General features: G+C 42.9%; 1 protein-coding gene across 1 annotated transcript in view; it reads left to right on the top strand.

Annotated features, from left to right (window-relative positions):
• LOC134505400 (uncharacterized) overlaps positions 1 to 15,932 on the top strand; it is a 142,589-nt gene that overhangs the window by 20,470 nt on the left and 106,187 nt on the right. The window contains exons 2-3 of the mRNA XM_063315084.1: positions 10,898 to 11,091; positions 12,798 to 13,027. Of these exons, the coding sequence (XP_063171154.1) occupies positions 10,898 to 11,091; positions 12,798 to 13,027 (424 nt within the window). The remainder of the gene's footprint in view (positions 1 to 10,897; positions 11,092 to 12,797; positions 13,028 to 15,932) is intronic.

The following is a 15,932-nucleotide window of genomic DNA, read 5'->3' as shown; positions in this document are numbered from 1 at the left end:
TGGGAATTGTGTTTCCTTCCCCGTTTCTGGTGAATTCAACTTGTAGGCTGGTTCTCACCTTACGGTAAAAAACGAAGTGTGGTTTGATTTTGGCTCCACGTGTTTTACAAATCCAGCCATTTGGGATGGCAAACCATAGTTTACAGCTTCGTAGGGTATGTGAGCCAACCTAATAGTGGGTTATTTTATAAACATTGATTAAGCAAACCATGGCATACTGTAGAATACTGTGTGAACCCAGTTGTACAGTGCATGCTTTGATTCATGTCTTGCAATTGGTGATAAAGTATCCTTCCCCAGTTGGAAGGTTATTAAAATATAGAAAAGAGGCTTCCCATAAATTTCTTCCACACCTTTTGTGACTTGTGAAAAATTTATTGGTGTTATAAAGCAAGGGATGCATGTTTTATTTAACTGTAATACTGTAGGTTGTTTGTGCCTTTTCACCGAATCCTTGAAAATGGCCTTTGGAACGTGGACACCCAGTTCCGACTGGTCTGTGGAAAGGGTGGGTGATAAATCTATGTTATTGTCTTGCTGTGAAGCTACTTTTTTTTTAGACTTCACAGAACAGAATCTACAGTATATGCTTGTTCTCATGCTGATAAGCAGACAACAGCAAGCAAGTTATTTGCACCTTCCAGGGCATTAAATTAAATAATTAGCTGAGCTCTGTGGTACTAAAAGATCTTGTCTGTCCTCTGGCTGCCTGAAATCTCTGCCAGGATATTAATCTCTGGCGCGCTAGGAATACCAGTGTTAGAATGATAGGCACCTGTCAGCCCTTCAAGGTAGACTGGACTAGGAAACCAGAGTTAGGAATGCTCATACTTGTTTTACTATAAGGTTAAATAACAGGTTCTTGCAAGTCTGGATATACTTTCCCCTCCCTCCATTTATTTTCATGAGAACTACGGGGCGTCATGTCTAAGACGCTTTCTCAGGTTACAGTTCTTGGCCAGACTCAGGTTTCTTTTATATGACCGTTGTCTTGGTTGCTGCTTTCCCCGCTGTTTCTTCTGCCCATTACAGTACCTGGGCTAAGAACTCAGGAAGTTGAAAACCGCCTTGGGATATGGAGTCAGGGTTGGTGCATCATGCTAAGCAATGTTTTATTTAACTTCAGTGCTAAATAGCATGTTGTACCTGGTGAGGGCATCCACTAAAAAGGTCTACCTTCTGATCCACCTTCCTCTCACCTTACACTGAGGTAGTATCTTTAGCAGGCCCTTTTCTTTATACTGTTCAATGCAAACATAACCAAGTTCAGATAAAGCCTTCCTGTAAAATGAATGTTCAGTTTTAATGACCAAATTCTGCACCCCTCAATATGCAGAGAGGAAATCTTTGCTGAATACTTGGGATTCTCGAGCTTAGATCTGATTTTTTGCTGAAGATATTCTGTGTCTGTGCTGCTTTGGTAAACTGAATGCTAAGCCAGATACGGCGTCTTCGGATCTGTTCTAGTGGAGATTTCCTACCTGATTTAGGATAACCAACTTCAGATTGACATAATACAGATTGTTCAACTCAACACAGGGCCTTCTGAACACGATGTGATTGGTATGTCAGCTTAAATATACTCAAGCAGAAAATGACTTGCCAGAGTCAAGGAAGATTAGATGTGGCCCAAGGAAAGAAGAACTGCACATTGTCACTACATCTCAGCATCAGTGCCATCCAAGGAGATTGCTAGGTTATCTCCTAGAGTCAGGCAGCTGGAATGAGACATGATGAAGAATAGAAAATCTGCCTGCAAAGGAGCATTGTAGATTTTGTGCATGCTGGCGTTGCAGCTGTTAATTCCTCAAGCCAACTTGTGGCTGTTGGTGGGCTATTTCAGAATTGGTAGCTGCTTCTACTGGGGAACCCAGGAGATCCTGACTGTTAAACGTGATTTCATTATTCATTGGTACAGTTGACTGTGTTTAACGCCTTGCTAATAGCATGAGATAGGTGGAATATTCACTGCTAAGCTTGCTTTCTATTGATGATAATGGCATTTGGGTGAGCAGTGTTCAGTCTCTGATGAGTTAGTATTTGCTGCCTTTTGAAGTGATTACTGTTATCTCATAATATGCTGTTAACTTAATAAAAAATAATAAGTCCTGGACAAAAGGAGACAGTGATGCATAGCTTATGCAATTACCACATGCTTCTTTTAAAACCAATTTTATTCTGGTTAAAACTGCCTGAAGATCTATGTTCTATGTTTGTTCCGTTGGGTGCTGATGTAATGGTATGTGGGAAAGACCTTGGGAGACGGGGCGAAGAGACACTGCCTAGGGAATGGTCAGAGACAGACAGCTTAGAGACAGCTTAGCCAGCAGCTGGATAGTGGGCAGGACAAGAGGCTCAGAAGGGACCCTTCCTAGTTTCTCTGGTTATAAAGATGGGGAGGGGGGCGGAGGGAGGGAACTGTATTTTCAGACTTGCAAGATTCTGTTAATGTAGCTTTACAATCAAGTAGAATTAGCTTATCTAGTTGTGTTTCCTCTCTGGTCTACCTGGGAAGGCTGACAGCTCTGAAGCACATTTGGTGGACTGAATCCAGCTTCATCTCCCCACCCCAGGAGCTTATTGTCTTACACTGAATATTTGACTTTTCCTCTTTAGGCAACTAAAGATGTCCCATGGAAGTTGAATTGCTGCTTTTCTCCTGACAGAAGTCTTCCAGATACCAGCTTCTCGTGTCATAGGCAAATTGGTTTTCATTGGCTGGTTTCAGCTTCCAATCACCTTCTTGTGGATGTGATCTACTAATGGTGGAAACCCCCCATCCCATCCCTTCCATGTTATATTGTTTATGGCTAACAAGAGTAAACTCTCTGGATTTAATAACAAGTCAGAAGGATCCGACGGCTGAGTCTGCACCTTGCCCCATGACAAAAATTGTTTAACAATGGCTGGCTTCTCATAACATGTGAAAGAAAAAGCAAAATTTGCATTATAGCTTAGCCTTGGTGCGATGTGTAGGTTCAGGCGATGACATTCTGTGTAATCCAATAAATTGAATTAAGTTGAACTAGCTAAGAGTAGGATTCTGCTTTTGTATCTCAAGCTCTTTCTTTCTTCATCTCATAGAGTTGGAAGGGATCTCTATCCTCTTAGTTCAACTCCCAACTCAGGGCAGGATCCACTAGCATCTGTGACAGATGACCATCCAGCTTCCATTTGAAGACCTCCAGTGAGGACCACTCACCACTCTATGTGGCAGCCTGTTCCAGTGGCTGACATCTTGCACAGTCAGGAAATTCCTCCTGAATTCTAGCATGAACCTGGTAGTTTTATTTAACTGATTTTGATCCTACCCTTGGGGGTAGCAGAGAGTAAGTCCCTTCTCTTTTCTGTGTGGCAACCCTTCAGTTGTGTGAACACTGCTGTCATGCATCCCATTAATCCTCTCTTCTATAGGTTAAACATACCTTGATCCTTTAATCATTGGTTTCCAAACTCACCACCCTCTGAACTCTGACTTATCACTGTCCCTTTTAAGCTGTGGTGTGCAGAACTGGAGGTAGCATGTCAAATGGCTATCTGAACTCTATACTTCTGTTAATGCGCCCCAAGAAAGCATTTCTTTTTTCTTTTTCCTTTTGGTAGCTGCGTCAGAATGTATCCTCAAGTTTAACTGGTGGTCAACAAGGACACCTCAATCCTTCCAGGTCTACTTTGCCAAGCCAGGCCTGCCCATCTTGTAGATGGCACTTCCATTTTTCCTTCCCAGATGCAGATCTTTGCATTTCCCCCTATTCAATTCCATCCTGTTCATTTCAGCCTGCTGCCCAAGCCTGTCTAGACCTTTTAAAATCTCTCTGTCTCTTCTAAATCATTAGCCACCCAGCTCCATGTCAACTGCAAACTTGATAAGGGTCCCCTATCTCAATCGTTGCTGCTGTCTGTCTTTCCCCTGCGGGAACCCCACGATGCCCTGGCTTTAATCTGCAGAAACATTTCCCCCAAAGGAATACTTTTAAAGACTGTTTTTCCCTGCTTAGAGATGAAAAGGAATTGGCTGCTATGGCACTTGTGTGTTCTGTCTCTCCACCTTCTGGTGTAACATCTATTACAGATTATCCGTATTTTGAAATCACTGTGTGTTGAGTTTGTCTGCCAACAACAGCTAATTTCAGTTTCTCTGCCAAAAACAGGGAAGAGGCAGAAGTGCAGAATACTGTGTTATCCGTAGCAATTTATGTCATTCCCTGCAAGGGAAGCAGGGAACTAGATAGGTGTTTTCCATCATGATGATGTCCTTGGTCACATATCTACATATTTTGCATAGTTACCCTCCCTCCATTTAAATTCTTGGTAAGTCAGAGAAGGCTTTTTTTCCCCCCTGAAGCTATGCAATAAAGTATGTAAGCATTGAAATGCAGAGAGCTTTCTCTAGTTGTCATGACACCTGCTTCGAATGATGTCATACTTAAGAGGAACTTGACTTTCACCGTCTCAAGCTTCTAGAAGGCCTCTTTGCTGCTTAATTTTTTGAAAAGGCATTTGATTGCAAAAATGAACTCCGCCAAATTAAATCAACTAAAAGAAGTTAAGGTCCCCAAGCAAAAGAGCAAATAAAATGTTTGGGTACCAGAAGGCACACCTACGTTAAACTAGGTCGATAGGCTTTTCGCTAAGCTCAGTCTAGAGTGGAAAGAGTTTGCTGGAATGTTACTTTTGCTTGTGAACTGTCTCTTCCATTCCTATGTTCATGTCAGCGTGGGAAGCCATAATGGGTCAGACTGGAAAGTGTTGGGTGAATGACTGATCTTTTTTTGTTTGCTGAACTAAAATTGAAAATAGATTTCATACGAACATCCTGAAAGCTAATTCATGAGTCCAAGTTAAGAGCAGTCAGTGTGACAACACCATGGATCAAATCTTCCCTGGACCCCTACGGTTTTTCTTGGGTGTGGAATACATTCTCTCTCTCAGCGGTCACAGCAGAATTCAGCTAGCAAGAAGGTGCAATGCAACTAAAGCGAGCAAGAAGAAACACAGTTTGTTTGTTTGTTTGTTTGTTTATTCATTCATTCAAATTTCTATCACCGCCCATCTCCCCCCCCAAAAGGGGGACTCTGGGCGGTTAATTGCAGTGGAAATCACTAATGGGGTGGGGGCGGGGTAACACTGCTACTTCTCCACCCTTACGGCCTCCATGGTACGTTGCCCAACTGTAAAGAATCCTCCGACTTTTGCAGTTGAATTAGGAAAAATGCAAACAGAAGGAAAGATTCCCCAGCAGGTTTCGGATTTGGACAGTCCAATCTTTTAGGATTTCCCCAGGACTGTGGGCTCCGTTTCTGCTCTCAGTAAAGCTTCTGATGTCGCCTTTCAGTTGAAGACCTACACAAGCCAGTATGCCCAGTGCAATCCACCAAATTGTGGAGAGTGTGTAAAATGTAAGGATCTGTGCGTCGCGTTATTGGCCATTATCTCAATTGGAAAACATAACATAGCTAACAGTGTAAGTGCAGTTTTCTGGTGCTCTTCCACCAACTTAGCGATTCTTCCAAAGTCAGCATGGCTTGACTATAGGATCAGGTTTGTGCATCACAGCAGGAGTAAACCATAATATCCTGGTACACACTATCTAGATATTAAACTATCAATCATGGTTTGCAAACCACAGTGTTTGGGTTTATACAGTAACAGCTACTTCTAACCTAAGCTAACCAAATGGCTGAAGCCAGTGGGTGAATCTAGCAACTAGAGTGAGGCTTCAGTAGAATTAGCAGGTCCAACCCAACAGCATTTGCTGGGGCCGTTTTTGTCATTCCTCATATCGTAATTTTAATCTCAGACACATCTGGTTGCATCTGGGTATTGAAATATCATATCTCGTTGGGTTGCTCAGCAGGGAGTGTGATGAGAACTGGTTGATTGCTTTAGCTAAAAGAGTTTTAACCCTTGTCAAACCTTGGTTATAAACTCTTCCACATCCCCAAAGCAAAGCTGCAGTTATTTATAGGGTTCTGTGCAGCTTATTAGAACGGAATGGCCGTGCAGCACTTCGGAAATTATTTGGAAAAAGTGCTTTGGCAAATGAACGTTGCCTCTAGTTTGCAACCCTTTAAAGGAATGCATCTTTTCCTGGGATCACACAGCTGTTCTCCTACAGCTGGGGGCATTCCAGGGAAAGGAAGGTGGGCAATTTAGGGCCAAACTCTGCTTGTGGCCCTAATGCCTTCACCCACGGACTAAGTCCCTGGGAGCATTGGCTTCAGGCTGCTGCTGCTAAACCCAAGTCCATCTGGAATGAGACCTTCCTCACCCACACTTTAACTGGGGATGAGAGGCAAGTCTGGCATGTACTGTCAAGATCTGACCAGACAAAAGCCAAGGTGTTTTTGGAAGACTACCTGGCTGGGGTTTGGGTGCTGCAATAACTGTGACTTCAAGGCCAGGGAGGGGGAGTCTATTTATTTATTTATTTATTTATATTTATTAATCAAACGTACATAGCCGCCCATCTCACAAGAAGTGACTTTGGGCAGTGTACAATAATCAGATAAAAACAACACACACATAAAAAGCAATTAAAAACATACAAAGTCAACATTAAAAAGCAGGGATTAATTAAAACTAAAACATAGACAAACCCCAAGCAGAGCACATCTACCTCAATAGTGGAGCCATCTAGACGCCCCCAGGCCTGGTGACATAACCAGGTCTTGAGGGACTTCTGGAACATCAAAAGGAATGGAGCTAACCAAATGTCAGAGGGAAGAACGTTCCACAAGATGGGCACCATGGCAGAGAAGGCCGGCCACCTGGGACCCACCAAATGTAGGTCCCTGGCAGATGGTATCCACAGCATGCCTTCTCTACTGGATCTCATGGGGTGGGCTTGTATTATTAAGGAGAGGCAGTCCCTCATATAACCTGGTTCTGTGCCATGAAGGGCTTTAAAACTCAAAACCAGCACCTTGAATTGGACCCAGAAGCAAAATGACAGCCTGTGAAGCTCACAGAGCAGAGGTGTGACATGTGCCGTCCTAGGAGCGCACATAACTGCCCGCACCACTGCGTTCTGTACCAGCTGAGTTGATTGATTTATTTGTTCATTGTGTTTATGATTTGCCCCAATCTACTAGGACTCCAGGCAGGGAACAGCACAGCCAAGTAAAACTGTAATAAATTAAATACGCAAGAGGCACCAGGACAAACTAGGGACCAAAAGCCCACTGGAAGGACATGTTTTTAACTTGCCTCTTAAATACAAGGAGGGAGAAGTCCAGCCTCACTTCTGGGATTAAGATGTTCCAAAGACAGGGTTCATTGCTGAGAAGGCCTGTCTAGCCCTTGATCCTGGATCTTGTTGAGCGGGAAGATCCTTGAGAGTTCCTCTCTAGGTTTTGTACAGGCTGGGCAGATTCTGTCTTGACAAAGTGTTGCCTGATATGATCTGGTAATGATTTGCTAAGAAACTTTGGAGATGACTAGATGCCATGCTTAACAGGCAGCTAGGTGGGCCTCCATCCTTGTATGTTAAATTGGGTATTAGGGACAAGGTAGGGGTCCAAAGACCCTAAAAACACCCGTGAAAGGTGAAAGACTCCCTGTGCAAGCACCAAGTCATGTCTGACCCTTTGAGGGGATGCTGCTTTTGTGACGATTCCTTGGCAGGCTATAGAGCGGGGTGGTTTGCCATGGCCTTCCCCAGTCGTCCCCTTCCCCAGCAAGCCGGGTGCTCATTTCACCGACCTCAGAAGGGTGGAAGGCTGAGTCGACCTGAGCCGGCTGCCCGAGAATCCAGCTTCCGCTGGGATTGAACCTGGGTCATGGGGAGAGTTTTTGGCTGCAATACTGCTGCCTCCCACTCTGCGCCACATGAGGCTGTACAAACACCCATGCGTGCATGTTGATGAAAATCCATTGTATGTGTCCCCTTCTGTAGCAACATCAGTGCAAAGAGAAGCCTTCTGAATTCTTTGCGGGAATTAAGAGGCCAAACCAGCAGGATTCAGATAGCGGAATGTGTATTTTTGTAGGCAGATTTTTTCCCCTTCTTCTGGGGGAGCAGACCATCATTCCTATAAGTATTTCACCAGGCTGGAATATGTCATCACCTTTGCTTAGGTGGATCTATAGGTGAGAACAGAAACAGCTCACTCTCAGCCATAGTTTCTGGATCTTGTTGGCAGGGGCAGATCCAGATGAATAAGGAATTATTTAGAAGTTACATAAGAACTGCACAAAGAACTCTAAGGAGAGAACAAACTGCATTCAGGGAGTTGTGAACCTTTAAAAACAATATTTACATTTGTCTGAATCATATTTGCAAGTTGAAGCATGGAAGTGCCGTCTTGCTAAACCCGGTCACTACCAGCTTCTTTGTTCCTTCTATGGCAGAAATAATCTCATCATGACTTTCTATGATGGGATGGTAACTGCATAGCTACTTTCTATTCCACCCTGCTCCCTGGCTGCTGGAAGGCATTACAGCTGCAGCAAAAGTGAAGAATATAGGAATAGCACAATCTTTTCCTATTTCAGGCAATGCCCTCCACTAGATGGGGCAGGAATCATTCCAATGGGGTGGGGGAAGGAGGACGGGACCTCAGGACTTCATAGTGTGTTTACCATGTTCGGATTAAATAGTGTGTCTCAGTGCTGCAAACTCCTGCTTTGCACATTTTTTTTTGAATCTGGTCTCTCTTTGCATCAAGCCCACTCCTGTTTCTGCCATTAAAAAGGTAAAAGTCCCCTTTAAATTATGTTTGTGAAGATGTATACCCCCATCTATTCCGGTACCTATGGTTGGTATTATTCTGAATCTGTCTTTATTGTCATTAGCAGTCTAATAAGAAGTCCCCACCTTGTTCATTTTGAAAATTAATCTTTTGTGCCCCTGCCTGCAGAATGGCTCTTCTTTTCTTTTAACAAGATGGTGTTAATGTTTTTGAAGGCAGCAAGCATCTGGGCAAAAGAAAGATATTTGCAAAGGCAAAAGCACCATTATGAGATAAGATGATTAGTCTGGCTGTTCTGGTTTAAACCTGAAGCTAAGCACAAAGCAAGTGAACTGCAGGGGATGCAATTTCTTAGCTGAAAGAGGGATGTTCTCAACTGTGAAAGCTGAAAAATTGAGAAATCAGCACTTGTGCATTGTGCAATTGTGGCTTGCTTAACTGTGGTTACTTAAGAGTAATGAAGCTGAACAAACTATGTTGTAGCTCAGTGTTTTTCAACCTTGGCAACCGTAAGATGGGTGGACTTCAACTCCCAGAATCCCCCAGCCAGCATGCTGGCTGGGGAATTCTGGGAGTTGAACTCCACTCATCTTTCAGTTGCCAAGGTTGAAAAATACTCTTGTAGTTGAATGCAGTTGTGAACTCGGTTGTAAAAGTAAAATACGGGTAATGACTTTTGCTTTCCTCAGTGCAGCTGCGTTCTACTCCAAGAAAAAAGGGCAGGATAACATTTTTTCAGGCTGTATGAAAGCGATAGAATGTTTTTTCCCCTAAAAGTGACCCATTTCACATACCGGCAAAACCACTTTGTCTGTCTGTCTGTCTGTCAGATAATAAATGATCTTATTATCTATTAAACTATCTACCCGATCCCTGAATGACTCAGGGCAGCATAGATAGCTAAAAAGAGAGAGAAAATATTAAAAAAAGAAAAGAATATGTGTGTTTATTCATGACTTTTTGACTAAGTCACTGTTAGCCGCTTCATTTTCCACACTGAGCCATGAACCATGTTACAAACCATGTTATGTTCTAGCAGGATGCATAAACCTGGCCACTGTTCCTGCACTGTCCTCAGTGAGGTTCGGTTGGGGACGTGGCGGTTCAGCTCTCTAATTTGCACTGAATGCGCTTAGATTTTTAATAAAATCTGTCCAATGAAGAAAATATCCAGAAAGGACAGTGGGTAACTTTGCATGGCCACTGTGGATTCCACTCTAGGAAAGTCCATGTCATCTTTCAAGCTAAGATGGTCAGTTGAAAGGGAAGCATTTTTGCTCATTTATATTTATAGGCAGTAAGTGAGTTTACAGTTTTTACTAACTCATAATAAATGCTAACCCTGGTTTATTGAGTCACCTACCTTAGACTGGGTTCATGGAATGGGCTAAGTATGCTTTATAGACTGCTTGGAGTTAGGTGCAAGCATCCATAAAGCTAAATCAAAACGAACAAAATTGTGGAGTAATTCAGTTATGGTGTAAGGCAGTGTCCCTCAACCTTGGCAACTTTAAGATATGTGGGCTTCAACTCCCAGAATTCCCCAGCCAGCCATACTGAAGTCCAAGTTGCCAAGGTTGAGAAACACTGGTGTAAGGCATCATTAAAGCATTTCAGGTTGATTACCAGCAAGCCTTGTGTTTCCTTTGGATGTCAGAACATAATCTCCCTTCTCCTCACCCTGAGTAATACAGCAAGAGAAATGGGATGACAGCTCTACAGAATGTAGAAGGTCTCCACATTATGAGTTTGGGATGCTTGCTGCTCCTCGCTCTTACTACTTTTCCTTAGAACCAGCTTTGCTACTCCTTTTGTGTAACAATTGGTGTAGGAGATTGAACGTTGGGCCTCCATCAGCAGAAGTTTAAGATGTAGTTGCCACATCCTTCCTACCTCATCAGCCCTTCCTTCTTTTCTAGACACCTTTATATGGTGGGGTTGTGCAAACCTTGAGAGCATCTCTCCCTCCTGTGATTTTCCCTGCTATTGTTACTTCTGGAAAGTAAGATTTGGAATAATGGCTTGAATGTATTTTCCAGCCTGCTAAAAAAAATGTAGCGGGGATTTCTGAAGGAATCCCAGAGATGTTGCTATTTCCGAACGGGCAAGTCTGTTCTTTTCCGAGTTCCCTCAAATCTGAAACCGCACAGGTACTCTGGAACCGAAGGTAATTGCCTTTTTTGTTGATTTCTTTTCTTTTAAAGGTCACTGGACCGAAAGTCTCAGAGACCTCTTTTAGGAAAGTCGCGGACTCTTCCAAGCATTCCCCAGTCCCCTGTCATAAGCCGCGTTCCTCTTTTAGACTCCAAACTCTACAGGAAAGAGATGCCAGAACAGAAACAATTCCGGAATCTCTCTGCCCCAGATTGTCAAAAAGGATGTACAGTACCCTCTACTGGTAAGTCTTGAGAAACGTAAGCATTCATTCCTGTTCATTAATTCAGTGTATATACTACTGTGGGCTTCAAGACTGCTTCTGCATATCTCTTCTCTGGAGAATCCTCCCATTGATAAAAATTCTCATTTGAACACCTGGCATTTAAAGGGTTGCTTCAGAAAAACAGCCTCTTAATTGATAATTTGTTCTGCCTTTTGTTAAAATGTTTTCACAGATATAAAGTTCCACCTTGTCACATTTGTTCAGTTGCTCCGAGCCTTGTGGGTGGCTGTGCTTGGACACTGGTTTGAAGAAAAAGGTTGATAGCTTTTGAAATTAAAATCATGATGGTCACAGCTTCTGCTACTGTGACTTTTGCTCATGCTTAGATACATTCACAGATAGCTTTTAAAGAAGTCTGTAAATTTATGTGGAAATAGTGTTCCTTGTTGGGGTAAAACCCCATCTTTCTTATGCATATTCTGTATAAGAACTGAAACACTTTTCAACTTAAACATGTGTTTTTCTCTGACGGTGCTTAAAATGTCACTTTGTTTGATCAGCTGAAATTTTAAGACATCTGTCACATAAACAATTGAGCAGCCCTCTTCTTTAATGCTGCACACTTCTCTGCCCAAACTTAAGTTCTAGAAAGTTTGCAGAAGTGAACCTAGCATTGGTCATAATTTTCTTCCAATTTTCATTGCCAAAATGTGCAGAATATTCTGTATCTAATGTAGCACTGTGCTTTGAGGAGTTGTCATAAAAGGGATTCTTGATACATTTGTACTAAAAAAAGAAAAATTGTCCCATGTGTCAAAATTGCCTTTTGGGGCCAGATATATAGACTCCAAATAGAAATTGGAGATTAACTTCATTCTCTCTTAGTACCTTGTTTTATTTCCTTAAAATGAAATTTGCAAAGGATCTCTTCTCTCTGTAAGAAGCCAGAGTTGTCAAATAAGGCACATATTGCTTTTAATAAAAGCCATTGTATAAATTTAGCTGCGCAGGGTGATCGGAGCCTTCAGCTCCATTATTTCTATAGTCCTGGGACCACCCTTGTAACATAGGCCAGGCTGTTACCTTCATATTATCCATAAAGTATGTATATGGCTTGCATAAAGTTATGGCTTGGATGCAGACACCTTAGAGCAGGGTTTCTCCACCAGGTGTCTGTGGCACCCTCAGGTTCCATGAGGGACCACTAGGGGTTTCCTGGGAGACCAAGATTTATTTTAAAAAATTATTTCAAATTTGGGCAACTTCTCATTAAAGAGGTAACTTTCATGCTTTATTTTCAGTTTAAGAACACTGTGAATGCGTGTATACAGGCCTACCCATGAAACAAATACAATAATTGTGTAACTTCTAGCTTATATCTGAGCCTGAATGTTCAGGGGTTCCCCAAGGCCTGAAAAATATTTCAAGGGTTCCTCCAGGGTCCAAAGGTTAAGAAAGCCTGCTTTAGAGAACTGAAAGTATTTTCTGTTAGTAATTAATGGAAACTGCATATGGCTGGGAAGACACTGCTTATCTGGTTTGATAAATTCTCCCAGCAGTTGTGCAGAAAACCATGACATCTTGCCTGCATATCATGGACACTTTTCTTTATTCTTGATAAAAGTGTTGACAGAAAGTGAGCTGGACAATACTGTGGGAGAGCTATGAATGTTAGTCCCCCATTTTGTGGCTGAGGGTCCATCTTCTCTGATTTGCACCCCCAGGAGAGGCCTGGCAGCTGGAAGATGACTGCGTTGGGCCCGGGAGGGATCCTGCCATGCAGCCCCGACTCTGCACTGTGATGGATGAGGCACCTTTCAGGTCCATCCAAACTCAATCCTTCTACATGAGGAAAAGTCTTTCGGTGGACAATCACCTCAGCTCCCTCAGTTATTCTCTCCACCCTACTGAAACAAAGACGGAGCGGGTCAAAACCAAGCTTCGGAGGCAGTTCGTGAGTACCCAACAGCTCAACTTTTTTCTCTTCAAGCTCAAAAGAGGCAACTTGGCAAAACTGGCATCTTCTCCCCACGTAGCGGTTGAATGTGGTGATGGTTTGGCTTGGTTTGACAAAAGGGCATACCATACGGTCCAGAACTGCAGCTCTCTGTTAAGTATTTCAATATTTCAGATAGTTCTGTAGCTCTTCTGGGTTGTCCAAAGCACACCCAGCTTTGACTAGGCCACAGGTTCAGTGCACTTTCACACACTTGTCCAACTCATCTTTCACCTTTGGAACAATCCAGTGTTTCTCAACCTTGGCAGCTTGAAGATGTATGGACTTCAACTCCCAGAATTCCCCAGCCAGCCATGCTGGCTGGGGAATTCTGGGAGTTGAAGTCCATACATCTTCAAGCTGCCAAGGTTGAGAAACACTGGAATAATCAGTTGAAGCCCTGCATTTGTCAGAAGTAAATTTATTTATATCTGTGTGCCCATATGTGTGTACATGCTCACACAGACAAAATAGTTCTGTTTGTCCTGCTTTTGAAAACCCTTGATTTACAAATAATCCAGCACTAGAATTACAGTCAACATTTCAGATGCAAGAAAATACAGGAACAGCAGAACACAAGCCTGCCTGTGAGATATAAATACCTAGACTGATTTGAGAAAATCTAAATATAGAAAGAAAAGTCAAGAATAGGACTGGCTGCTATAATGAATTGCCAAAACTGACCGGGGGTGGTGGTGTTCTTTGAGTGTGAGAGAATACAGTCAGAACACAAAGTGGCTGGGGAATTCTGGGAGTTGAAGTCCACAAATCTTAAAAGTTGCCAAGGTTGAAAAACACTGTGCTAAACCAAAATGGAGTACGGATGAGAGAGGGTTGACTTGGCTTGTTAACTTGGCAAAGTTATTCTGTATTATTATAAGACTAGTCTCAGTAAGTGGTTTTTGTATATATGCATATCCTTATACTACAGACTTCCTGACTGATGTTGAAGATGAGAAAGTCTGAACTTAGGGATACTGTGAAAGAAGATTCTAAGCTTTCTCCACTTTATTCTTGTGGGCTAGGGGTAGGGTTGGGGTTGGGAAGATGGCTCAGGAGCTGAAACAACAGATGAGGGACATACTCTGTTTAAAATTTAATAAGCTCCCTTTCCGCTACCTGAAAGATACCTGATCTCAACAGTTGTGTGCCGAATTCCTGATCTCATTACCAGCCTCGAGGTTGTAATGATGGGATCAAGTGTCTTCTGCTAAAAAACAGCCCTGCCTTAGGCAGTGTGGCCATTATGCATATGAGTGCAGGGAAAGAATGTGAGAAAAAGAGAAAGAAGGAAACTTGTTTGGCTAGGAGATGGGCAGGACACCCACAATGAAACCATCTAGCTCTTGTTTTAAAGCTTATTATAGATTTCCTTCTATTTCTATTTGGATGTAATTGTGTGGCCCCAGAATACGAATCTTCTGTTGTTTCAATTTACAATTTCCTTACATCTGTCTGTTCCTCATGGGGTTTAGACGAGTCCCTTGTTACCTTGGTTTCATCTTCTGAGATGAACCATAGAAGGTTGAGGAGATATTTTAAGTGCTTCCAGTCGGAAGATGCTGGGCGCAGCAGAGGAAGTTCTGGAACAAAACCGTGGGAATGTTACAAATGGTAGATTGATCCCATAAAATTCCATGAATGAGGTAGGGGGAAGTTGCATGATAAAAGCCAGTTCTGGATGCACCTGCTGGAAGAGGATGGAAAATAAGAATCAGCAAGTGAATTAAAGCAGCAGCCTTTGATTCCAGTTCTACTCATAATCAGAAAGCATCTAAAGGAATTTCCGATGTTTAGAGGGAATTGTCTTTGCTTTGGGGTAAGAAACAACTTTTTTCTGCCAATTCTTAGTCGAGTTACCATACATTAAAGGTAGAGAAGGAAGTTTGCACGTTGATGAGACATTCTTCGTTTCTTCACCTTTCCTTTGCAACCTGCTTCTTTGTCTGAGTCCATGGGAGAAATTTTCTCCTCCTCCTCCTCCTCCTCTTCTTCTCCTTCTTCTCATCTTCCATAGCATAAGCTGATCTGTGGAAAAAATGAGATGTGGCAGTCCCTGGACTGTTCAATCTCTTCGTCCTTTAGACTCTGTTTCTCAGATCCACCTCGGGGTTTGCAGGTAAGATTCAATCTTAGGGAAGGAGAAGCTGCTTTTAGAAAGACCCAGCTTGAGGTTGTCATAATTCTGCTGGCATTTGCAAATGCTGTGCCAGAAATGAACTGAAAGCATATTAGCTGCTGACACGGCTGCGGGCCCAAACAAGGGGAACGCAGCCAAAAAGTACAGATGGCAAACTGCACAGACTTGTTTTAGCAGTGAGATACTGGCCAAATTTTGAGTTGTTTCTTCAAGGCTCCAGCATCCTGACATGCAACAAATGGCATGGGCTCCTAGAAGAAGAAATAGCTGGAGGTGACATGTTTGAGTCACGGAAAGTAGAACAGGGCCTCCATTTCCAAGAAGGGGGATTCATCCTTGTGGTGACATTGGTGATATGCCAGGCATGGTGCAATGCCTTTGTGATATGCCAGGCATGGCACAATACTTTTCTCATGATGGCATCCTGTAATCTTGATTTTACAATGGGATGTGGCTGGCCTGTCCGAATCCATGACTTTATGAGGACCCTCTCAAGTTTGACTTGACTCATGGTGAAGGAGCTTTCGGGGTTCAGTCAGCTGCTAAGCTTTAACTGAGGAAAGGTCAGTGTTGGCTCACTCTCCTATGAACTGAAACAGAAGTGAAGGGTTCCTGGTGGAAAAAAAAAATCCATCCCGCCTGACTCTACCACTTCAGCTTACATTTGACTCTCCCCACCTGCGACACCTCCCAGGAAGATGAGTATTGGTTTGTACCCAGTTT

Source organism: Candoia aspera, chromosome 14, assembly GCF_035149785.1.
Source record: "Candoia aspera isolate rCanAsp1 chromosome 14, rCanAsp1.hap2, whole genome shotgun sequence".
Classification (NCBI taxonomy): Eukaryota; Metazoa; Chordata; class Lepidosauria; order Squamata; family Boidae; genus Candoia; species Candoia aspera.
Note: the sequence above shows the minus strand (reverse complement) of the source record. Positions and strands in the feature narration are given on the sequence as shown.